The sequence below is a fragment of the Megascapheus bottae genome, chromosome 4 (genome assembly GCF_031878675.1).
Source record: "Megascapheus bottae isolate mThoBot1 chromosome 4, mThoBot2.hap1, whole genome shotgun sequence".
Lineage (NCBI taxonomy): Eukaryota > Metazoa > Chordata > Mammalia > Rodentia > Geomyidae > Megascapheus > Megascapheus bottae.
The window spans coordinates 60,444,363-60,470,317 of NC_143512.1; the positions used below are offsets into that span (position 1 = coordinate 60,444,363).

General features: G+C 37.1%; 1 protein-coding gene across 3 annotated transcripts in view; it reads right to left on the bottom strand.

Moving 5' to 3' along the window:
- The window catches only part of Nnt (nicotinamide nucleotide transhydrogenase), a 101,808-nt gene that overhangs the window by 49,569 nt on the left and 26,284 nt on the right, over window positions 1-25,955 (bottom strand). For all 3 annotated transcript variants that reach the window (XM_090331966.1, XM_090331968.1, XM_090331967.1), the window contains exons 7-10: window positions 23,010-23,197; window positions 3,076-3,209; window positions 2,478-2,669; window positions 653-806 (exon numbers count right to left, since the gene is read on the bottom strand). In XM_090331966.1, coding sequence (XP_090188092.1) covers window positions 653-806; window positions 2,478-2,669; window positions 3,076-3,209; window positions 23,010-23,197 — 668 coding nt within the window. The remainder of the gene's footprint in view (window positions 1-652; window positions 807-2,477; window positions 2,670-3,075; window positions 3,210-23,009; window positions 23,198-25,955) is intronic.

Sequence of the window (25,955 nt, forward strand, 5' to 3'; positions counted from 1 at the left end):
AACCAATTTAAAATCAAATACACAGATTTCAGTTTCTAATGAGGCATTGCCAGACTGAATATTTCCCCCTATTTTACCATAAATCTGTAGTGTTTTCACGAAGATGCATTTAAAAATCAAGAAATGATGAAAAATTATAAATAGTAAAAACTAAAATCATATCTTAACTAAGTAACTTAAAATGCTAGTTGAATATGCTAGAGCTTACTGTGTAGTGATTTATTCTTCAAATACCAGGTGTCTCCAGTCTTAGCAAGTTGTACAGATAATCAAAACTGGTATTTACAGAGCACAAAATAAAGCCCTTAGATACACACTTATATGCATGTACCACCACTACAAACTGAATTTCATCACTACTGAATATATTTAATGTAAATAAGAATGTTAATGTTAAAACATTTATGAAAGGAAACACTTTAACATAATGAGTTAATTCACGTGCCTTTACTCTAGTACTAGTCCTGTGATTCTGATGGGCCCAGAAGGGTCGATGTAGCCTCCAACCCCTCAGAGACAGAACAAGTACTGGTCCATCAAGCCCAAAGACGGTTAGAAGAAAAAGAAAACAGCACCACATTTTTGACAATTTTGCTAACTAATATACTACCAAAAAAATCAAACAATCAGGATCAAGTCCTAGGATGCTCACCTGCTGTACACATTGAAGCCGTTCTCATCGTCTTCATGAAAGGAGTGACCGCAGCGACCTTTTCCATTTCCAGCTCAGCCACAGTCTTCGGTTTTACTGGGGCTTCTTGAGGAATGTTTTTTGGTGTGGGAGCTGGGAAAATTACTTTGCCATCCTGACAGAGATTAGAAAATAATATTTTTCTTGCTAAGGCTCAGCTGGTACCAGTGGTTCATACTTTTAATCCTAGCTTCTCAGGAAGCTGACATCCAGAAGATAGAAGCTGAAAGCCGGCCTGTGCAGAAATGTCCATAAGGTTCTATGGCCAATTAACCAGCAAGGAATGCCAGACTGGAGGTGTGGCTCAGGTGGTAGAGCATTTTTGGTAAGCGAAAGCTCAAGGCCCTGAGGTAAAGCTCCTCCAAACCCATTACCCACAGAAAATAAAAAGTTGAATTGTCATCTCAAAACCACCCATAAAGAATAATTTATGCTAAAACAAATATTGCTTTTTCAAATATAATTTTATATTAATAGCTGATATAATATGCATATGTTTTTGCTATATAGTCTGTATATGCCTGGGACATATAAAATAATATAAAAGCCAGATGCAGTGGCTCACACCTGTAATCTTCACTGCTCAGGAGGCTGAGATCTGAGGATCACGGTTCAAAGCACTAACATCCATAAGACTCATCTCCAATTAACCACCAGAAAACCAGAAGTGGTGCTGTGGCTCAAGGGGTAGGACATTACCCTTGAGCTAAAGAGTTCAAGGACAACACCCAGGCCCAGAGCTCAAGTCCCACAAGCAACAAGAAAATAAATTAATTAAAGCCAGGCATGGTGACTCACATCTGTAATCCCAGCTACTCAGGAGGCTGAGATCTGAGGATCAAGGTTCAAAGCCAGCCTGGGCACAAAAGGACCTGATTTTCTTATCTCCAATTAACCTTTAGAAAACGGGAAATGGGGCTTGGCTCAAAGGTAGGGCAGTAGCCTTGAGCTGAAAAGGTCAGGGACAGCGCCCAGGCCAAGTTCAAGCCCCATGACCCACAAAATAATAATAATAAAATAATATAAATCAAACCCTTAAAATGAGCAGACAAGTGCAGAGGACATTTAATTTTATTTTGTGCAAGCAGTTTGCTTCTGGTTTTCAAAAGTGCTATGATATGGAAGTAATAAAATGGGAGAGAGATAATGAAGAAAAGAGGGAAACGTTAACTTGTTATTCAATTAAAGCATTCAGTAGTAAAACTATGGAAATCTGTTCAATCATGAAACAATTAAAACAAAAACGTAATAAGAGAAGCACTGTGTTTTCAGTGAGTTGTATATACTTCTTCTTTCATATATTTTTATTGTAATTAGTAAAAAGGTTACATTATATTCACCAGATAGAAGGTGTATTACTTCACAAACATTGATACCCTTTCTCATGTCTTCACCCCATTTGTAAGGAAATGGAAAGACTTAGAAAAAACTCATATTAAGTGAAGTAAGCCAGACTCAAAGGAACATAGGCTCAATGGTTTCCCTTATTTGTCATAATCAGCAGAAACCTTGGACTCTCCTAGCAGAGATTTACAATAGAACAATACCTAGGTACATAAGGCCATATAGTATGACACTAAATGAAAGGTCCTCCAGGATATATACGTCTGAAGTCTTTGAAATTTTGTTTCTTCTAGTCATTTTACATTCTTAAACAAACAGCTATTACTGGCATAACCATGACATCAGTGCTTTGTTAGAATACAGCTCTCTTCTAAAACAGAATTCCTCAATGAATAGAAATCCTAAACAAACTATAAAGATAGAGGAGGAAAGTCATCTTTACCTTCATCACTACTGTTCCTCTAATGACATGATCCATAGTACCAAAGTCAAAGTCATCTTTCACCTCAAAATAAAAATTATCTTTGTCAGGACTGATGGCCTTCAGGAGTTTGGTGATGTTGTTGGAATACAGCGTGCTGGCTTGCGTGGCCATTCGGCTGGGAAGGTCTGTGTAACCTATGTGAGTTACTCCCTAAATTCAAAAACAAAAAAACATATGCAGTCACCATGGTCCATTGTCCTTTGTTCTACCCTACCCAACCTCACATTCTTTCTAGGACAATTCACATGCACGGTTAGTGCGCAGCTGAGAAGTCATGTCTTCATAGACACAGGCACACTTGTATGTGCTCACACACTCACTCAGACATAAATATATTATTTCCAAAGGATCTGATTTTAATTTTTGAAGTTTCAGGCCTCAATATCTCCAAATTCTTAAAAGAATGTCATTCTCTCACATGGATCTCAGGCTAGCTGAGCTCTCTGCCTAGCAAACATGAAACCCTGCAATACGTGAAAAAGAAAATAGAACCCTAACCAAATCACTACAAATTTAAGAATCAATGCAAAGGTAGAAGATTTTGTTTTTGCTATACCTTATGAATATAAAGTTCTCCTGGCTTCGTGGTTTCAAAGTTTCCACCAGCCTCGGCTGCTAAATCCACAACAACTGAGCCTTCTTTCATTGACTCTATCATCTCCTTACTAAATAAAACAGGAGCTTTTTTCCCTAATAAAATGAAAAAAAAAAGTACAAATTATAGTCATTATAGAAACTATGTCTACCCAAAATGAACAATTCTTAAAGGTCACAATGTTGACAATAATATATTCAGGACTAATTTACAAGTTATATGTGGTAATAACCTCCTTAATTTAACAGTGGAAAACTTTTAGGAGTGAGAGGAAAGTACAGTGAAATACGAGGAGGGGAATGCCACAAGTCCAAAGGTTGAGGGCTCACTCACACTTTCTTTCATCTACTGATTCTGTGTCTATGCTGGGTCAAGCCCTGTCTATGCCTTGTGCTGGGAATGCAGGGATAAACAGAAAAGGTGCCTGTTTTCAGGATGAACTTTTGCTTCGTGTGATACCTCACATTTTAAATTCTCAATGATGAGTAAAGCAGCGTTGGCTCACATCTATAATACTAAAGCCAACCTAGGCAGAGAAATCCTCAAGGATCTTACCCAAAAATAAAACAAAACAAAAAAAGAATAGCACAAAAAAAGAATCTACTATGCAACTTGTGGGGAGTGACAGGAAGTACGGGAGGGGTGGGGGAAGGAATGGGTAACATTGTCTTTAAAGACCATCTTGCTGGGTGGGTGGGTATCTCACATATATAATCCTTGCTACTTAAGAGGATGAGATCTGAGGATTGCAATTCAATGCCAGCCAAGGCAGGAAAGTCTGTGAGACACATTTCCAACAAACCAAAACCAAAAGTGGAGCTGTGGCTCCAAGTGGTAGAGAGCTAGCCTTGAGCAAAAACCCTCAAGACAGTGCCCAGGCCCGAGTCCGAGCCCCAAAACCAACAACAAATCATCTCCAACTAGAAAAAAAAAGGCAGAGGCATAGCTCAAGTAATAAAGCAGCAGCTGTGATCAAGCAAACTGAGCAAGAATATAAGCATAAGGCCCTAATACTGGCATAAATTATTAATTTTAACTAATTCTAACATAGGAGATAAAGCCTCACATATTATATTTCTCAAAATAACATATATCAAAATGTTCAACAGGAATGCACCCTGTCAGTATATTCTCATATCCACAATTCATAAAATAATGAGATTACCTAAACCAAAGAAAAATGAACTTGAGAGGTCAGTAGGATGACCTCTCAGATCTTTACCTTCTTTTTTGAAAGTTTTCAATTCTATATTTATATACTTACAATTAAAATATAATTTGCATCATAATCACCTGGGTTTTGATCCATTTGACTGCATACACAATAGGATTCAAAAATAATATTACATCATTTGAGTGCATGTGAAAAATAAATATATAAAGATACAAGTAGGCCAGGCACCAGTGGCTCACACGTGTAATTCTAGCTACTCAGGAGGCTGAGCTGAGGATTTCAGTTCAATGCCAACCTGGGCAGGAAAGTCAGTGACATCCTCATCTCCAGTTAACCACCAAAAGTCCAGAAGTGGAGCTGTGGCTCAAGTGGCAGAGTGCTACCCTTGAGCGCTCGCAAGAACAGTACTCAGGCCCTGAGTTCAAAAGCTAAGGTGTACACATGTACACGTACACACACACACACACACACACACACACACCATGAATGTACACGATGCAAGTAGGTGGTTATGTATAACCTCCTCTTTTGCTACAATCTTCATAATTCAAAAAGAAAGTGATAAAGTCTAAATGCTGAAACCATTAATCCTAAAGGATCGCCCCCTGGGTTGAAGAGCTCTTTCTCATGCACCCTCTCATGGACCTTCTTTTCTCTACACATGGGGCAACTGGCCTCTTCATTGGATATACTTTTCTCCTTTCAAGTTCCCACTAAAGAGCAAGAATCTAACACATTTCCCCAAAACACACACCCTAATATCCTGGGAGTTTTAGAAGGTCTCAGTATTCCTTAAAAGTATTCCATTATTATTATTATTGATTATTATTATTATTATCCTAGTGATGGAGATACAGTTACATTCGTAAGGTAGTAGGCAAATTACTTCTTGAACACTATTACCCCTTCCTTTGTTTTTCTCATACTTTTCCTCCTGTTACACACTCCCAAGTTGTAGAGTTCATTTCTAACATATTGTCTTGTGAGTATTGCTGTTATTGGTTCATTCTTTGTCCCTTGACTTACCATCTTGTTTTTCCCCTTCTCTTTCCTGATTCAAATAAGCAAATAAATGTATATACAATACACCAGGTACCAAAGTCAGATACAGCAACAACAGAGGATAAACCATAAGGGAGTTGCCATCCTTCTATCCAATAAAAATAGACTTCAAATTAAAATTAGTGAGAAGAGTCAAAGAAGGTTATTACATACTAATTAAGGGATCTCTTTTTTAGGAGGATATAACCATTTTAAATATCTATACACCAAATGCAGGAGCACCCAACTGCGTCAAACAAGCTTTACTTACACCAAAAACACACATAGATCCAAACACTGATAGTTGGTGACTTAAAAGTATTCTTTTCTCTTACCCTCTCCATATAGTCCAACAAAGACACTTTGAATATGTAACTCAACTGAACTAAGTCATGAGAATTTGAAGATGTAAACCAGGTTCACCAAGGACTCTTCTCATAATAAAGCTCAGACTACTCAGTTCTTCTAGTGGCTTTAAACCACAATGCTGCAGCCACACACAGAGATAAAGCTAAATGACTATCTATTTGCCCTGGGTATGGACTGTCATCACCACCTCCATTCTCTCATCTACAACCTCTTCTCTATTGGCCAATCTCTTGCTCATCACAGCTTTTCCTGACACTCAAGTCTTAAGCTAGAATCCCTCTATAGATTCAGGTCTTAACCACACCTTCCCCTTCTAACTCCTGACTATAACAATTTTATAGCCACCAAATCTCACAAATTTTACTTGGCATCCCACTAGTTCTTCTTGTCCTCAAAATTCTGGATTCCTTTTTACTTTGGAGATATCTATAGCTAAGGATCTGTTCTAGACTACAATGCTGCTATTGTGTAAGACTCTGGTGGGCAACTAAGAAACATGAAATGTACATTCTACTTATCCCCTCTGATTTTACTATGAAATGCGCAGAAAATAATTGAGCAGTGGTTGACACAGACTTATAAAACATAAAAATACAGCCAGACCTCTAATCCCAGCTAGGCAGGAGGTGTAGATAGGAGGATCCCAGGTCCAAAGCCAGCAGAGAGGCAAAAATTCAAGACTTCATCTGGTAAAAAATGGTAGAGCAAGCAATAGAGCACTTGCCTAGCAAGTATAAGGCACTGAGTTTAATATCCAATACTAAAAAAAAGAAAGAAATGCACATACACACAAATACATACATGCACATTTTCATCTGAGAGATAACTTAGGTATTCAGTTCATATCATTACTCTAAAATCCAATCACTTCTGAAACAATAACATATGATTCCACAGTCAGTAATTACTAGAAGCACTAGAATAAGTTAAATATCTTCTTCCATTATAAGAAATATTAATGAAGACATGTGAAAGGGTATCAATGTATGTGAATTAATGCACCTCCTATCTGGCAAATATCATGTAACCCTTCTATTAATTACAATAAAAAATATTTTAAAAAAAGAAATATTAATGAAGACATAAAATCGGGACTAAGTATATACTCAGAGTAGAGTGACTGCCTAGCACACACAGGCCTTAGGTTCATGTCCCAGCACCAAAAAACAAATGAAAACAAGTGTGGAATTGTTATAAGAAGAACTTAACAAAGTAAAATGTACATTTATTTATATAATATTAATATGAGCATTTTATCTATTTCCATATTGTATATAACCTGTAACAAATTTTCCATATAGCATTTAACAATATCAGAATATATTTGAGTGGTAAGACTAATTTATTTTCCTCCCTGTACTTTTCCTTATCTTGCACATGTTCTCATTCTAAAGTTAAGAAATCTTAATAAGACCCCGGGGAACACAATGCTGAATCTCACAGTGCAGCTGCCTGCAAGCACTCACATGTGGATCCATTTTTTTCCCTTAATTCTGGAAAGTGAAGAAATAAAAATTGAAAACAGAAAGAGAGAAAGCAGAGCCAAAAGAGAAGCAGGGTAGTAAATAAATGTTCCAAATGAACAAATCCTCAAAAGATTAGATCAGCAGAGAGAAAGTCTTGAGATGACAATTTCAAAATATTATCTTACACTGATAGCTTAATATAATAAATTTCTAGTAAGCATAATATCAAAATTAGAGAGAGTAAGTGAATAAAATGATTAGTTGGACATTTCAGGTAGGCTTTTTATCCAATCCTAATATTATACTTTAAAGGTAGGACACAATGACTTGACTCATAAAAAGTAAAAGGAAAAAGAAAAGAGAGGGAATCTTCAATATCTTTCTAATCTGTGAATTAAAAAACACTTCCTAAATGTAAAGCAATGGAGAAAAATTACATAGGAAAACATCAGTAGATTTAAATATGAAAACATGTATATCATAATTCTCAAAAAACACCATGCTACCATCAGAAAGAATGACATTGCCCCATTAGTAAGGAATTGGAAGATTTGGGAAAAAAATCATATTAAATGAAGTAAGCCAAACCAAAGAAACATAGGCTCATGGTTTCCCTCATTTGTAACAATCAGTATACAGCTAGGATTCTTCTAACAGGATCATAATAGCTCTAAAGCTATGTATATATGGCATATAGGCCATATGAGGCTAAGCAAAATGAACTCCAGGATATGGAAACAAGCGGTTTAGCTTTGTGATTGTTGTTCCTAATGTACTATGTGAAGCTATTTCTTTATCCTTCTTTTTCCCTTAAGGTTTATCTCATGTTGTCACTGTATCTGACTTTGGTACCTGGTCTATTGTATAAAGGTTTATTTGTATACTTGAAAGTGGGAAGGTAAGGGAAAAACAAAATTGAGTGGGAGGGAAATGGGGGAAGGAAAGCGAGAGAAAAACAAGGGAAAGAGTAATAATGTTCAAGAAGTAATGTACTCACTACCTGATTAACATAACTGCAACCCCTCTGTATATCACCACAACAATAAAATAAAATTTTTAAATATATGACAGGACATAAAAGAAATGAAAATCAAAACAACTCTAAGATTCCACCTCACTCCAGTTACAATGGCCAGGATCAAAAAAACTAATAACAAGAGATGCTGGCAGGGATGTGGCCAGGAGGGATCACTACTACATTGTTGGTGGGAGTGCAAACTCATTCAACCACTATGGAAAGCAGTATGGCAGTTCCTCAAAAGGCTAAACATAGAGCTTCCCTATGACCCAACAATTCCACTACTTGGCATTTACCCAATCATCCAGAAACAAGGGCATACTAGCACAATGATGTTCATTGCAGCACTTTTTACCATAGCAAAGATATGGGACCAACCTAGATGTCCCTCAGTTGATGAGTGGATCAACAAGATGTGGTATTTGTACACAATGGAATTCTATGCTGCTGTCAGAAAGAACGACATCACCCCATTTGTAAAGAAATGGAAAGACTTAGAAAAAATCCTATTAAGTGAAGTTAGCCAAAGGAACATAGGCTCAATGGTTTCCCTCATTTGTCATAATCACTAGAAACCCTGGGCTCTACTAGCCGAGATATACAATAGAGCAAAACCTAGATATTTAAGGCCATATAGTATGACACTAAATGAAAGGACTTCCAGGATATAGAAACAAGAGCCACATAATGAGTGATTGTTGTCCTTAATGTACTATGCTATCTCTCATCTCTTTTGCTCTCCCTTGGTTATCTCATACTGTTACAGTATCTCACTTTGTTATCTGATATATTGGATATGTTTGTATTTGGTTATTTGAAATTGTATAGGGAAGGGGGGAAAACAAGATGAGGGGTAGTGAGGGGGAGGGAAATGGGGACCAAGACATGAGAAAGGGTATCAATGTATGAGAAGTAATGCACCTTCTATCTGGTGAATATAATGTAACCCTTCTATTAATTACAATAAAAAATATATGGAAAGAAAAAATTATATATATATATGACAGGAACCAGGAGTTTGGCCTAGTGGTAGAATGCTTTCCTAGCATGCACAAAGACTCGGGTTCGATTCCTTGATACCACATACATAGAAAAAAAAGCCAGAAGTGGTGCTGTGACTCAAGTGGTAGAGCTCTAGCCTTGAAGAAAAAAACCAAGGACTGTGCTCATGCTCTGAACCCAAGCCCAGGACTGGCAAAAAAATATATATATATATATACATATATATATGACAAAAACTTACAGAAACTTAAAAGCAAAATTGAACGATAACTATGATTGACCTATTCAAAAAATGATAATAAAAATGTTTAATTGTAGTTTTTAAAATACTATATATAAAGTAACTCATTTTGACCCCTCAAACTATGAGTGTCAAAAATATACTGAAATGATGTCTTACTGATGAAATTTCAAAGAAAGCAGTACATAAAGTATGTACCAACTGCTCATAACATTAATACTTACCCTTTAGTAATTCTACTTCTAAAAATCTAATTAGTTGGGCATAGGCATTAAGCAGAAAATAATGTAATTTTTTAATTGACAAATACTAGTAGAACATTTCTATTGATATTTTTTCCCCAGTCATAAGGCTTGAACTCAGAGCCTGGATGCTGTCCTTGATCTCTTTGCTCAAAGCTAGTGCTCTACCACTTTGAGCCAGAGAGCCACTTCTAGTTTTCTGGTGATTGATTGGATGTAAGCATCTCATGGACTTTCCTATCCAGCTGGCTTTAAACCACTAGCCTCAGATCTCAGCCTCCTGAGTAGCTAGAATTACAGTCCTGAGCCACCAGCACCCAGCTTAGTAGCCCCATTTTTACCCAACTAAAAGCCCAACTTCTGGGAAATGGTTAAGTACAAGAAGGACATTCCCAAAAGAAAATTCTGCAAAACCACTTGAACATATTTACCAAGAGTTAACAAAAGAATGAAGATAAGAGATTGTTTTTTAGAAGGCACAATGGAGCTTTTCCCTTTTAGAGCAAGGTTCTATTAATTTTAAAGTTTGTCTAAAAAGACAGGAAAGCAAAGTTTCCTAACACTATTTGTATAAAAAGATAAGTACCACAGAAAAATTAACAAAAGAAGAAAAATTTTAGAATATTTCCTAATACAATACAAACTGGATGGGAATTTTGACATGGTGTCCAACTTTCTGAAGTATTTCTTGCTCTTTTGTTGTACATGGTCATTAAATTTCCCCTGGTAACTCAGTTTCTTCCCAAAGAAGTTATTTCCATATTTTCACCAAGACAATAGTAGGGCTTCATTAATCATTCATCATTTAAATATTCTCAACTAATTGACTCAAATAATAATTATTTGTTATTTTCAATGTGTAGGCTACATCAGAAAGAATATTTGAATTTTCACTTCTAATTCTGGAATATATTTTTAAATAATATTTTTATTATTTTATCTTATTTTATTTATTTTTCTCAGTTGGAGGCTTGAACTCTGGGCCTGGGCACTGTCCCTGAGCTCTTTAGCTCAAGGCTACCGTCCTGCCCTTGGAGCCACAGTGCACTTCTGGTTTTCTAGTGGTTAATTGGAGATAAGAGTCTCAGGGACTTTAGTGCCCAGGCTGGCTTTGAACTGTGATCCTCAGATCTCAGCCTCCTGAGTAGCTAGGATTGCAAGTGTGAGCCACTGCACTTGGCTAAATAACATTTTTCAATTTATTATATTTTTTCCTAGCTACACAACACTGAGATCTCAAAAGAGCCAAAACATTCTCATCTCCAATAGACATCAAAAAGCCAGAAATACAGGGATGACTTAAGTGGTATAGCTTCAGCTGTGAGCAGAAAAGGCTAACCAAGAGCCGTCTTTAGTTCAAGCCCCAGCTCTGGAGAAAAAGAAAAAGAAAAACTGTGAGATCTGAAGATAATGGTTCAAAGTCATGCCTAGGCAGGAAACTCCGTGAGACTCTTATCTCCAATAGACTACTCAAAAAAGCCAGAAGCAGGACTGTGGCTCATGTGGCAGAGCACTTGTCTTGAGCCCAAGAAGCTCAGGAACAGAGCACAGGATGAGAGTTGAAGCCCCAGGTCCAGAAAGGAAAAAAAGAAAAGAAAAAAAAAGGAAAGGAGAGAAAATAACAAAATACCATCAGATTTTAAATTTAAAGCTACCTGAATAATACTGCGTTTAAAAGTTTCATTATAAGATCAACAGTTTTTTAAACCCTTTGTCTAAAATTTTAATTATAGTTTCCTAACTGACTGGATATTACTTACAATGAGAAGGGTATTCTAGATTAGGAGAAGATTCCTTGAGTCTCTGTAGGTACTACAAATACACTGTTGACTCCATAAACACCTCCTGCCCATGCAAGTGCAGATGGTTATAATTCATATAAATCCATTGTGTTATTGAAATTGTAGTATCTTTTCAATAAATTTACAAAAAGATTTAACATAAAAAGTATTAAAATTAGAAGCTAATAGAAAAACTACCAATATCTAAAAACAGCTTCAATAATATATTGTCACATCAAGAAAGAATATTTCCTTGGCTTCTCTGTAACATTAAAATCAAAATGAATGATTTAGTTTAAACTGAATACCAAATTCTAAAGATTTACTGGAAAATTTTGTAAGATACCTCTCTGAATAAATCAGGTCTAAAACAATCATCTGAAATCAATAATTTCTCAGATTCTATTCTTCTGGGAGAAGAATCAAGCCTTCACAGACAACTTTAATCACACCAAAAAGGAGAGGGGAAAAAAGAAATAAATTAAAAAGAAACCACTAAAAATATTAAGAACAAAAGCACCAAGATGAAATGGTTACCACAAAGAGCACTTAGCATTATTTACTGGAATTATTCAAATAGCATGCAATCATGAGGAAATTCCTAACTTCCTGTCCTGCAAACCATCAAATTAAGACATGAAAAACTCTGCTTTAACATGAACATGGTACACTTAACTCCATACCAGCAAATAAAATAACTATAAATTATAAATATATATATATATATCCAAGCCAAAGCAACATCTTTCTCATAAATAAGTTCTAAAATGCTAGGAATGATAGATAGATAGATACAGACATACATACATACACAAATTGATACATACATGGGCAGATAAATACATAGATACCTACATGCATATATATACATAGGTATATACAAATTGATAGATGCATGTGTAGACAAATTGATAGATGCATGCGTTTATACATACATACATATATGCATACATACATAAATACATCGGAAAATATATCTCCTAAATTTCACTATGTATGTAGTCAGAAATCACCTTACAACACAAATTTGCAGTATTGTTAGCATCTACTCAGTTTCCATTTCCTCGTTTTGTCATTTGTCTCATTTTCATTTCCTTTCCATGACCTTGAACTTCAGCAGAAATGACCTCAGAAGTTGGTCAGACTGATGAGGATAATCCCATTAACTTTCTAAGTAAGTATAAGCTGAGGCAGGTCTTATTTAGGCTAACAAACACAAGAGAAAGTTTGCTAAGAGCTTCTGAACAGAATTCCTTGCTCTTCAAGAAGGAGCCACCAGAAGTGGCCCATCTCTTCCTTCCTCTAGCTGTTGTGCTGGAGACCTGACATTGCTGCTGTTGTCTACTTCCCATGAGGATTTGTGAAGTCCACTCAGAGACAACAAGTCTGCAAGGAAACAGAAGTGCGTCCCAGGGCCTCTGATCCTCACATACCTCTCCCCAGGAATAAGAGGCTTGTGTTCTGGTAATATAACTGAAGAAATTGATTTTCTTTTTTTTTTTACAGTCCTGGGGCTTGAATTCAGGGCCGGGGCACTGTCCTTGAGCTTTCTCAAGGCTAGTGTTCCACCACTTGAGCCACAGCACTACTACTGGGTTTTTCTGTGTATGTGGTTCCAAGCTCCAGAAATTTACTTTCTTAAGATAGATTATGTTGGCTGTTGGTGGGAGTGCAAACTCGTTCAACCACTATGGAAAGCAGTGTGGCAGTGCCTCAAAAGGCTAAACACAGAACTCCCCTATGACCCAGCAATTCCACTACTTGGCATTTACCCAACCACCCAGAAACAAGGACATACTAAACCCACTAGCACAACAATGTTCATTGCAGCACTATTCACCATAGCAAAGATATGGAACCAACCTAGATGTCCCTCAGTTGAAGAGTGGATCAACAAGTTGTGGTATTTGTACACAATGGAATTCTATGCTGCTGTCAGAAAAAATGACATCGCCCCATTTGTTAGGAAATGGAAAGACAGAAAAAATCATATTAAGTGAAGTAAGCCAGACTCAAAGGAACTTAGGCTCAATGGTTTCCCTCATTCGTCATAATCAGTAGAAACCTTGGGCTCTACTAGCAGAGATTTGCAATAGAGCAAAATCTTGATACATAAGGACATATAATGTGAAGCTAATTGAAAGGACCTCCAGGATAGTGAAACAAAAGCCATATAATGAATGATTGTTGTCCTTAATGTACTATGTTGTCTCTCATCTCCTTTGCTGTCCCTTGGTTATCTCATATTGGTATAGTATCTCACTTTGTTATCTGATATATTGAATTTATTTGTATTTGGATATTTGAAATTTGATAGGGAAGGGGGGAAAACCAAGACGGGTGGGGGGTGTGGGGGGGAGGGAAACGGGTACCAAGACATGTGAAAGGGTATCAATGTATGTGAATTAATGCACCTTCTATCTGACAAATATCATGTAACCCTTTTACTAATTACAATAAAAAAATAAAAAAATAAAAATTAAATCTCATATACTTTTAATTGTAAAAAAAAAAAGATAGATTATGTTGGAATTTCTACTTCTGATAGCCAAAGGTGCAAGTTTTGGTACTGATAAACATCAAAGGTGCTTTCGGGTTAAAGTATCGGATCTTAAATTTTAAAACATGTTACAAATGAACATAAAGTTCTGTTTTACACATGTATATATAGACTGTACGAAAAGAGATCATTGGTTATATAATAAAAAGATGTGGGGGCCGGGAGTTTGGCCTAGTGGTAGAGTGCTTGTCTAGCATGCACGAAGACCCGGGTTCAATTCCTCGGTACCACATACATAGAAAAAAGCCGGAAGTGGTGCTGAGGCTCAAGTGGTAGAGCTCTAGCCTTGAGAAAGTCCAAGGACAGGGTTCATGCCCAGAGCTCAAGCCCAGGACTGGCAAAAAAAAAAAAAAAATGTGGTAAGAAAAATGGCTGAAGGGGCTGGGAGTTTTCCCTAGTGGTAGAGTGCTTGCCTAACATGCCCAAAGACCAGGGTTCAATTCACCACATACATAGAAAAGCCAGAAATGGTGCTGTGGCTCAAGTGGTAGAACACTAGCCTTGAGGAAAACCCAGAGACGGTAGTCAGGCCCTGAGTTCAAGCCTCAGGACTGGCAAAAAAGAAAAGAGGCTGAATATCTGATTCACTCCTCTATTATCCAAAGAGTCTCTGGTTAAGCCAGCTATAGGGTAGGGCAGAACATAGATATTACCCTTCCATGTCTGCATATCATAAAACAAGCTACCATTGCCAGGCACTGGTGGTCATTCCTGCAATCCTAACTACTCAGAAGGCTGAGATTTCAAGGGGTAGAGCACTAGCCTTAAGCAAAAAGAAGTTTAGGGACAGCGCACAGACCTTGAATTCAAATCCCAGGACTAGCACAAAAAGAGGCTACTGCTATTTTCATAAACCTAAGCTAAGCAAAGTAAAATGAGCTCTATTTGGATTTAGAGGAAACATTTCTCTGTGTAATTATTTGCATAAGGAACCAAAAGGCAGTTAGTAAACAGTTAATTTTGAAAAATTGGATGCCTTGAGATATCTATGCTCCATATTGTATACCTGTGCTTATCTTGGAGCTTCTTTGTTAGTCTGTTTGTTTTCATCTGTTCTTCTGAACACCTCGTAAAATAGATATTTGTACCACCATTTCAGAATAAGCATGCTGATCTTCAGAGACAAATCAGCTATTAAGCAAGGGAGCCAAAGTTTGAATCTACCTCCAAATTAAAGAACTTCCCTCTGATTTTCAGTAAATCGATTAAATATAACTAGATGAACTTACAAAATGGGGAAGAAGAAAGAGGCTGTGAGCTGTACCCCCCCAAATAAAAAAAAACTACATTGGTTTTGGATTGAACTGCATCCTATCCTATTCACAGTTGAATCCCTAATATCTCAGAATGTGACTTTATTTGAAGATAGGTTTTAAAGAGGTGTTAAGTTACTTAAGACCATTAGGATAGGCCCTAATCTGTGTCCTGAATTTAAAAAAAAAAAAAGAAATTAGATACTAACATGGATATCAAACATGCAAGTGATCAGAGGAATGACACTTGAGAACACAGGGAGAAGGTGGCCAACCTGCAAACCAAGAAGCCGCGAAAGAAACCAACTCTGACAATAGGTTGATCTTGAACTTGCAGACTACAAAACAGTGGGTACATTTATTTCTGTTGCATGAGCTACAGGTCTATAGCATCTTGTTATGGCTAGGATATCATTCCAAGCTCCTTTCCCAGGTTTGGCCAAGTGACTGTCTCAGAAACAGAAGAATGGGTAGGAGTGTTGTATGCTACTTCCAGGCCTCCCCCACGTGATTCTCAAATACAGACAGTGACCTTCAGGGTCTCAAAATGGTGACAGCCACCATTCCAAAACCTGAGCTCCCAGATGAGCATGGGAAAGGAAGCTGCCCACCAATGTGGGAACTGACTATGAATGTTAACTGAGCAAGAAATAAGTACCTATAATATCTAAACAGTTAAACCCATTTGGGTTAATATGTTACAGCAAAGATCACAGATCTTGAGTTATTCCACCTTAATACTGATACACAAAGAAGTAGAGGGAAACGTGAAGGAAGGGGGTTCAGAAATGCATATGGTGGAGAGGCTAGTAGGCTGTTGGTCACTATGAGCGAGGGTCACCAGAGGTAGCCTCGACCTCCCAAGCCTTCTCAACTCACGAGCTGTCAAGAAACTGTGCACAACGCTTCTCCATCTTGCAACACACTTTTAGAGAAATAACAGACCAAACCAGAATACTACATGGTGCCATAAATTTTCCTAATAGCACTTGTTAAATTTTGCCCAGTCATTCACTAAGTGTGTTCAAACACACCCTGAGGAATCAAGATGGACAAATGACAATGGAAAACTCCACAATTCTGGCATCCTCCCCTTGATGACAAGTTGTCCTGCCTGTGTTGAAAGCTACTGAGAGGTGTGTGGACAGCCCGTGGTTACCAGCGGCTGATGTTGCAATATATAAGTAATTCTCCCTCTCAAAGCAAGCAGTGCATGCTGTAAGTAATGTCACAAAAGTCCATAAAGTCAATAAATATACTGAAGAGAGATGACGATAGCAGATAAACTAGATAGTAAAAAGTAAAATCAAATCAAATAATATATAGTATCCAAAATGTTGGGTAGCATTAACCTATAATCTATACTTTTTTATTTATTTTTTTCCATATATTTTTATTGTAATTAATAGAAGGGTTACATGATGTATTTGCCAGATAGATGGTGCATTAATTCCCATACATTGATACCCTTTCTCATGTCTTGGTCCCCATTTCCCTCCCCCCCCACTCCCACCCTTCATCTTGTTTTCCCCTGTTCCCTACCCAATTTCAAATAATATAATCTATACTTTTGATATCTAAGAGCATTATGCATACTGAAGAAAAAGGATAATCTGAAAAAATAAACTATTGCTTTTTTGGAATTTCATAGATAGTATTGGGTCAGTATTATACTATTTTCTTGTTCAAAAGTACACATCTGAAAATTACTATTGAAAGACAATTCTTTTGCACTATAATTCTACTCTGGAGGAAACAGATTCAAAGAAACGGGTACCAGGAGACCACTAGCAGGTTCAGGCTCAGACATGGAAGATTCTTGCATAGTAAGAAAACTATCTCCTTCCTAACTTTCCAGAGTCATAGAGAGTCATAAGTGTTCTCTGATGGGTATTTTAGAGACCTTAACTCATTTAACCATCAGAAGTCCTGCTACCCTAATATGGATTGCACCTATAAAGAAATCTAATTACATGTGGCCTAAGGAATTATGACTTATAAGCAATGAGTATTTTCCTTTTTGACAAGATAGTTTGCAATTCCTGAATCAACCCATTACTTCCCAATTCAGTCCCCTGAGTGGTCTACCTAACCACCTCTAACTGCAAACCAGGCATCTATCGAGGTTTTGAATAATTAAAGAAAGCCATGTTTCTCATCTTCAATTTCTTTCTGCCCTGATCCTATTTAAAACTGAGCCAATACCAACAGGGTGCTCTATCCATCTTTCCTTAGATAGCTCTTGAGCCCTCCAGGACCTAATGAATGGACACAGAAGTTGAGCTCAGCAGAATATGCAGAAGCAGTATTACACATAAAGAACTCTGCCAAGCACTGGCTCAACAGAGACAGATGGCGCACTCTCACTGCCCCCTCGGGCAACAGCATCACAAAGCATAGGCAAGGTGCCATGAGTGAAGGAAAAAAGGACATCTGCCACTGTGTAGGACGCAGTAGACAGCATGGAGGAAGTGCTGACTGTGGAGAGCAGGATTTCAAAAGAAGGGCAGGGATGACATTCCAAAGAGAAGGAACAAGGTATGCAAGGTATAAAACTATCTTTTCATTTCCTCCAGTGGGAGATAACAGTATCCACCATGACTGAAATCCAGCCTAAATAGTAAATATGGCATGAGTTTAACATAAGATCTCAAAGGTAACTTAGAACTAAAACATGAAATGGAATAAATACCTTACCAAGGACTGTATTCTACAGCATAGGGTGATTGGAGAAGGGGAAGCTGAGACCAACGATTTCCATCTGGATGCACTCGTCTAATGAATCTGGGAACCCAAGTAGTCCCAGACAAATTCATCATTATTAAACAAAACTTCAGGACTTACAGCAGTGCTAGCTATGGCTTATTCAATTAATAAGGTAGACAGAGAGGATAGGAAATTACATAACATATAATAATCATGATTTAATTAAGTGATTTTTTTCCAACAGGAAAGATTTTCAATGAGAAAAGCCATTCCCACCAGGGTAAAGCTAGTGAGTGCTCTACAACATGTTTCATTCTCACAAGGCTTTAGGTGAAATTTATCCAAGATAATCGGTGCAAAGTCACCATGACTCTTCAGTATACCTCAATCTTCCCCTCCCTACTTACCAAGATGAGTTCCCACCTGACTCAGTTGCTTCCTGGTGATTCTAAGTCTCTTAAGAGGTTTCTAAATCTTATGTGTCTCAAAAGTCTTAGCAGAAAAGAGATGAACATAGCCTGAAAAATTCCAGAAACCAAGGCCAACTCTCTTCTTAATGGGAGCTCCAAAAACCAAAGGTTAAACAGAAGTTTGGGAGCTTTCTCTTGTGGGCTTGAATACCACTACATGTAGACCCTATCCTGAAAGCATGTACATTTAGTGAAATTCTCACCTATAACAGATCTAAATACCAGGTAGCAGCAGAACAATTTCCTTTCACATACACTCTACACATATATACATGGTTATTATCTTTATTCAAGTCCGCTGACTGATACATACCTAAAGGCAATAAAAATATCAACTTTTGAAGATGCTATCTGAATAGATACCTATATTTCTTTTCTATCATCTTTTGTCCATGCCAAATCTTTAGTCCAGCCTTCTACAAATCCTGGACTCTGGAATTACAGCTTAGAGAATTTCTGACACTGTGCTTAATGCTCTTTGAACCCATTTAAAAGTTCTGAAGTTTTTCAAAATAACTTCTGTGCTAAAAGTTATTACTCAGTTTAATACAACCTCACATGACCCGTAAAAATGTTTACAACAAAAGCTAGTAAAGATACAATGCCAATGACAATGGCTTGCAAGGGGCACTTCTGTCTTTGTGTAGTATTTTCTGATTTTTTTTTCTAGTATTGGGCTTGTACTTACTCAGCTTGCTTGCTCATTTGGCTACCAGTATTTTACTACTTGAGCCATGCTTCCAGCCCTGCTTGATACTGGTTGTTTTAGAAATGGAATCTCACATATTTTCTGCGTGCACTATTTCAAAACACAATCCTCTAGACCTCAGCCTCTTGAATAACTAGGATTACAGGTGTGAGTCACCAACGCCCAAATTAATCTTGTGTGTGTGTGCATGTTTTAGGACTCTTTTGCTCAAGGAGCTCTCCACTTCAACTACAGTTCCACTTTCAGCTTTTTGGTAGTTAGTTGGATTTAAGAGCCTCATGGACTTTCCTACCTAGGCTACATTTAAACCTCAACCCCCAGATCTTAGCATTCTGAGTAGCTAGGATTATAGGCATGAGCCACCAATAAGTGTATTTTTTTTAATGCTCATGTTTTCAATTACCAGTACTTCAAGCTTATAAAAGAATTTTAGAAAACCATCTTTTTCTCATATTTGAATTAACTCTTTTTTTGCAAAAAAAAAACACTAGGAGAAAAGTACTTTTGAGCTATCTCTTTTTTTTGAGCTATTTCTTTTTTTATTGTTATCTTATTTTGTTGTAAAAGTGATGCACAAAGGAGTTACAGTTACATAAGATAATGAATACATATTGTTACCTGCTCCCTCATTTTTCTCTATCACTTCCCCCCCACACACCCTTTTCCCCTCCCCAAGTAAAGTTCATTCTATTGTCTTATGAATATCGCCAATGCACTGGTTCGCCCTTTGTCCTTGTTTCACCATTTTGTTATTCCCCTTGAGAGAGCTTTAGGAGGTGGGAGCTAAGCCAATGTACTGACAAATCTGATTTCATACAAGTCTTGTATGAGATCAGGACTTCATAAAACAGGAAAGGCTGGGTAATAAATAAATAAAATTTAACTAGTCTAGTCTTCAAGATTATCTTATAATTTGACCTTCTACTAAAATACACTATGTCTATTTGTAAGAAATAATGGCTGGCCAGGTAGTGTCCACCTGAAGTTCTAGAACTTGAAAGGTTGAGGCAGAAGGATCACAAGTTGAAGGCTAGCCTGACTTGTCTCAAAACAAAACAAACAAAAGCTACTATGAAGATAGGTCCTAAAATTCTCTGTGTATTTTCAAAAGAAGTCTTAAATTGTATCACCCACTCCTAGCTGTATACGACGTCAAAATTACTTAGTTCTCTATTAAAATGTGAGTTACCAGGGATAGAGCTTGTTCGAAGCACACTCTACACATGGATGAAATTGTCACAATCACACATAGTTGTACTATTAATATAGACCAATAAGTAAAGTACATTTAAAGAGAAAAAGTATGCATTGATTAAAGCTAGCTTCCTGTAGTACCATTTTCTCCATAAATAAATGTTTTAGCACCCTCTACTGGCCACTTGTTGAAACTGGTTGGCTCTTAGCACCTCCCTCCCCAGTTGTACAGTCTTAAAAAGCTCTGATGATGACTATAATACAGCTATCCTGTTCCTTCTTCAAAGCCACTTATGTCATGGCTGACCTATGAGCCACTGCCACAAAATCACAGGAAGCATCCTACCGTGCTCTCCTCTTCTACCTCAGCTTGGGAAGGACTTTTTAACATGAGACATATATTAACTGTAGAAAATGGTTTCATTCTATTCGTTCCCATGATGTACTCTGATCAAACTCACTTATGTTTAAAGAACAAGTTTAATGGATTTCATTATTTTATTTTCATACAGATTTATGAAGTACTTCAACCACATTTACCACCTCCATTCTTTCTTTTCCTTTTACCCTTTTACCTTTCTACTGGTTTCCACCCTTCACCCGCCTCCCCCAAACAGTCCTGGTTTTAAGATTATGTAATTTTTTTACAGCTACCTTCTACAAATAAGCGAAAATATGTTATATTTTTCTTCTCCATTCCACTTATTTTGCTAAACCTTACAGTCTCCAGCTCTACCCATTTTCCTGCAAATGACACAATTTTTTTTTTTGCCAGTCCTGGGCTTGAACTCAAGGCCTGAGCACTGTCCTTGGACTTTCTCAAGGCTAGAACTCTACCACTTGAGCCTCAACACCACTTCTGGCTTTTTCTATATATGTGGTACCAAGGAATCGAACCCGGGTCTTCATGCATACTAGGCAAGCACTTTAACCACTAGGCCAAACTCCCAGTCCCAAATGACACAATTTTATTCTTCATCATGGCTAAATAATACTCCATTCTCTATATACATTTGCACATTACTTCTGTTCTTGCTGACACATTTCACAAACCCTATTTGAACTAGAAGCTGATGATTTGTATCCACCTCAGGTACTTAGTTACAGATCTCCTTCATATACAGATGCTTTTGTGGGCTGAATTTTATCTCCCTCTTGCCTCTGTTCCATCTGAACTAGTGGCAAGCACTGAGATTCAGAGAAATCAGAAAGAAGGAGGGAGCTGATTCTACCTCCCAGAAGCTCAGATTTGATACCAGTAAAGTCTCTGCCCTTAGGTTTATATGAGTCAAGTTTTCTAGTAAAGGAGGGTGCCAGAAAAAATGTTCCTCACTCCTCTATGGCTTCAAGATAAGGCAACTTCTAATTCTCCAGAGTTTAATGAAGAAACTGAAGCCCCCTTAGTAGAATCAAATGTAATCATGAACCTTTTATACTCTTGTTATCTGTCCATGCTCTTTTGGAAAGCAAACATTTAAGAATCAGTATTATACTCCTTGTTCAATGACAGAAGGAAACCATGGGGGAAGAGGTAAGAAACAAACCAAAAAAAAAAAATGGAGAATTTCTTCACTATAAAATCTTGCCAGTTAATAAATGCTTATTAGTTCAATATCAGGCATTGAGTACAGGTATTCTTTAGAGAATGTTGTAAAGGGTCTAAGAATGTAATTCATGCCATCAATGCGCTCAGAATTCAGTTAGAACAAACAAATGTGACAGAAGAAATCATTAGAAAGTGACAGAATGTCCTACCCTTTAAGTACAAATATACATTGGAAAATTAGGCTCACACCTATAATTCTAAGTATGCAGCAAGCTAAAATCTAAAGATTATGGTTCAAAGCCAGCTCAAGCAGAAACATCTGCTAAAAGTCCAGAAGCACAAGTGTGGCTCAAGAACTAGAAGAGCAGCCATGAGTTCAAGCCTGGGTACTATCATAAAATGATATTAGAAGCTCACACTGCACAGAGGCTGACATCAAGTTCAAAGCTCTCAGAAGAGAGAAAAGACTGTGTGAGACTGTAAAACCAATAAATCAGCAGTTTTCTAGACTGTAGATGTGGCTCAATAGTAGATCACCAGTTGTGAGCAAGAAAACCGAATGAGAACACAAGTGTCAGAGTTCAAGCTCCAGTAGGCACAAAAAATACATATATAGTAGATTACACATTATGTTTATTATAGATTTATATAATCGATTGTGCATGTTATAATATATTAATACTATAAAATATGATCATATATTATGTAATAATGTAGATAATGTAAACATGGAAATATAATCATCAACATATTACTAATGCTTATCTTTAGACTTTTCAGTGCTGTCTGAAGGTTCTACAATAAGAGTAGAAAGTATTTACAATAAGAATGAGCAAATAATAAATGACCAAGAGTGTGAACAAAAAAACTGTTATAAATAGAATTGTACACATAGAGAATAATTCATGAAAATAACTATATAAAAACCACATTGGAAGAAAACAGTATTAATGACTTGCCTCTCAAGCAAGTGATTTATGTCACATGCTTCTTTAGCCCTTTCATAACAGAAAAAAAGATATCTTTACCTCGAGACACTCAAATGTTAAGACAACCATTCGATTCTCATGTAAGAAAATCATCATGGAGATGCTTTAAAGGCGGCAATTACTCAGCAGCATACCTGGGATGAGTGCTGTGCTGATAAGAATGTCCACCTCCTTGCACTGCTGAGCAAAGAGCTTCATTTCAGCTTCAATAAACTCTTTGGACATCTCTTTTGCATATCCTCCTTGGCCCTCACCAGATTCTTTCAAGTCCACCTCCAAGGGTTCAGCACCTAGAGACTTGAACTGTTCCAAAGCTGCAGCTCTGAAGTATTAAAAGAAAACAAGTGAACATTTTGGGTACTTAATACTAGATCCAAAACCTTCCCTTACATTCCATTCTTTATATTTTTATTGTTATTATAAAGGTGATGTACACAGGAGTTGCAGTTATATAAATCAGGTAATGAGTACATTTTTGGACAATCAATCACATAATCCAAGTTAGGTTTTTTCATTTGCAAATGCTCTGTTTGTTCCTATGTTAGGATTGTTCCCATGGAAATGACTCTTAGAAATAGTTTAATCAAGTCATTTTGTTACCTCATAAATTAAGATAACTGAGTTTCTGAAAATATATGAAAAGCCAGCATAAAATATATTATGCATATTATATGCGTATATTGTCCTTTTTTCTGTATAAAAATAAATGGATGCTACACATTTACCTTATCCTTGCTGGAAAACCACAGCCAACTAAGATCTCAGCTCTGGGTTGGAACTCACCAATACTCATTCCACTAGGGGAAATCTCAAACCTCCCTATAGTAACAATCCCTGGAGGTATTTCTTAGAAATTCAAATCCCTAGGCCCTTCCCCAGAACCAATAAATCATAATATAATGTCCACCAGAGAGACCAGAAGTTGTATTTTTAGAAAGAACATCAGGTCATCAAAGAATTTGGGAAACCAGGGTCTGAGCCAGTAAATCCCTAGCCACCATCATGTTCTGGCATGGGCATAAAGGATTAGGACATACAATCCATTGTTGAGCAAGAGACTCTCCCTCTCTGCTGGCTTAAATAAGTTTCTGATGCCAAGAATGCCCATGCAGGTCAAGTTGCAACCACAAATGGAATCAGTCTGAGAATTAATTCAAAGCTCAAGGCAGCAGAGAGGAAAGGCAGAAACAACTTAGGAAAGATAATGCATTGTATTGTGGTTTAGGACAATTTAAGTTGGTGTTTTCCATCCCTACGACCACAGGATACAATTATTTAAAAAGTTTCAAAAATGCATACTAGTAATACAAAAAAATAAGAATAATACAGGAGTGTGGTCTAATGATAGAGTGCTTGCCTAGAATGTATGAAGCCCTAGGTTCAATTCCTCAGTACCACATACACACACACACACACACACACACACACACACACACACACACACACACAAAGTAGTGGCTCAAGTGGTAGAGTTAGCCTTAAGAAAGTTTGAGTATAGTTGCCCAGGCCCTGAGTTCAACCCCCAAATGGCAAAAATAAAAAGCAACACAAAAAAATTATATACTTATGTGCCATCAATTACACACACACACACACACACACACACACACACACACACACAATCTATATAAGGACAATGGAGGAATTTATCCCAAGAAAATAATGAGATACTTCCAAACATGTGAATTATAAACAAAAGTAGAGTTAAGCAACAATATTACTCTTACTGACAATCTAAGATAATGACATTAATCCACTAAATTCCCAGTTCATTCACCACCAACTTTCAAATCATTTCTGGGTCAGATATATCCAGTTCTATTTTAATATTATTATCTACTACAATGAACATATAAGCATCCTACTTTCTGTGTGTCTACAAAAATGTTCACACCAGCAAACATTAAAAGTGAAGACAGGAGCCAGAAGTTTAGCCTAGTGGTAGAGTGCTTGCCTAGCATGCATAAAGACCCAGGTTCAATTCCTCAGTACAACATACATAGAAAAAATGCTGGAAGCAGTGCTGAGGCTCAAGTGGTAAGGCTCTAGCCTTGAGAAAGTCCAAGGACAGTGTTCACATTACATATGTGTATATCTATATCTTTGCACACCTACATACAGAAAATAAATATATATATATATAATATATATTCTTTTTTTTTTCCAGTCCTGGGCTTGAGCTCAGGGCCTGAGCACTGTCCTTGGACTTTCTCAAGGCTAGAGCTCTACCACTTGAGCCTCAGCACCACTTCCAGCTTTTTTCTATGTATGTGGTACCGAGGAATCGAACCCGGGTCTTCATGCATGCTAGGCAAGCACTTTAACCACTAGGCCAAACTCCCGGCCCCCAGAAAATATTTTTTTAAAGATAGACTATTGTCATGTTTAATCTTAGCCCTCCTTGGCTGTATCCTGGTTACTTGAAAAATAGCTTGTTTTCTCATTTTAGGACAGTTTGTATCAATATATCACCTCTCTAAACTATAGGTAAGAACCAATGACTACATGCTATGGGGTAGTTTTTACTCTGAAAAGTCCCACTCTTTCCACCTTGCAATTTTTTTCTATCCTTTTATATTTAAGGTTGGCAGCAGAAAGGTATATGTAGCTCAGTGACACAGCATGCACAAAGCCCTGGGTTCAATTCCCAGCAAATAAACAAATAAATATAAACATGATTGGCTTTATTCCTCAGTTGATAATAAATAGCTAATATTTCAACATCAAGAAATACAGGGATAGCTACGTGATCATAATAGTCAAGCACTTAATAAAAACCAATACCTAGTGTCTTCGGCAACAAATGGAAATTTCAACTAAGCTTCTTTTTAAAAACAATCTAGGAAGTGTCTACAGTCTCCTTAGGGAAACACACAATGAATATAACTAACTTTCACTTAGGAGCTCTAAAATAATCGGCAGAGGATAATCGACCCTCTCTTTACATTCAAAACAGAAGCTTCATCCTAAATAATGCAATCCGAACAACTCATATGGTACTACTCTTGGATGAAAAGGACTAGATTTTTTTTTCCATTCAGGGCAGGCATGCTCCCTACTGTTAGGTCCGCCTGGAAGGA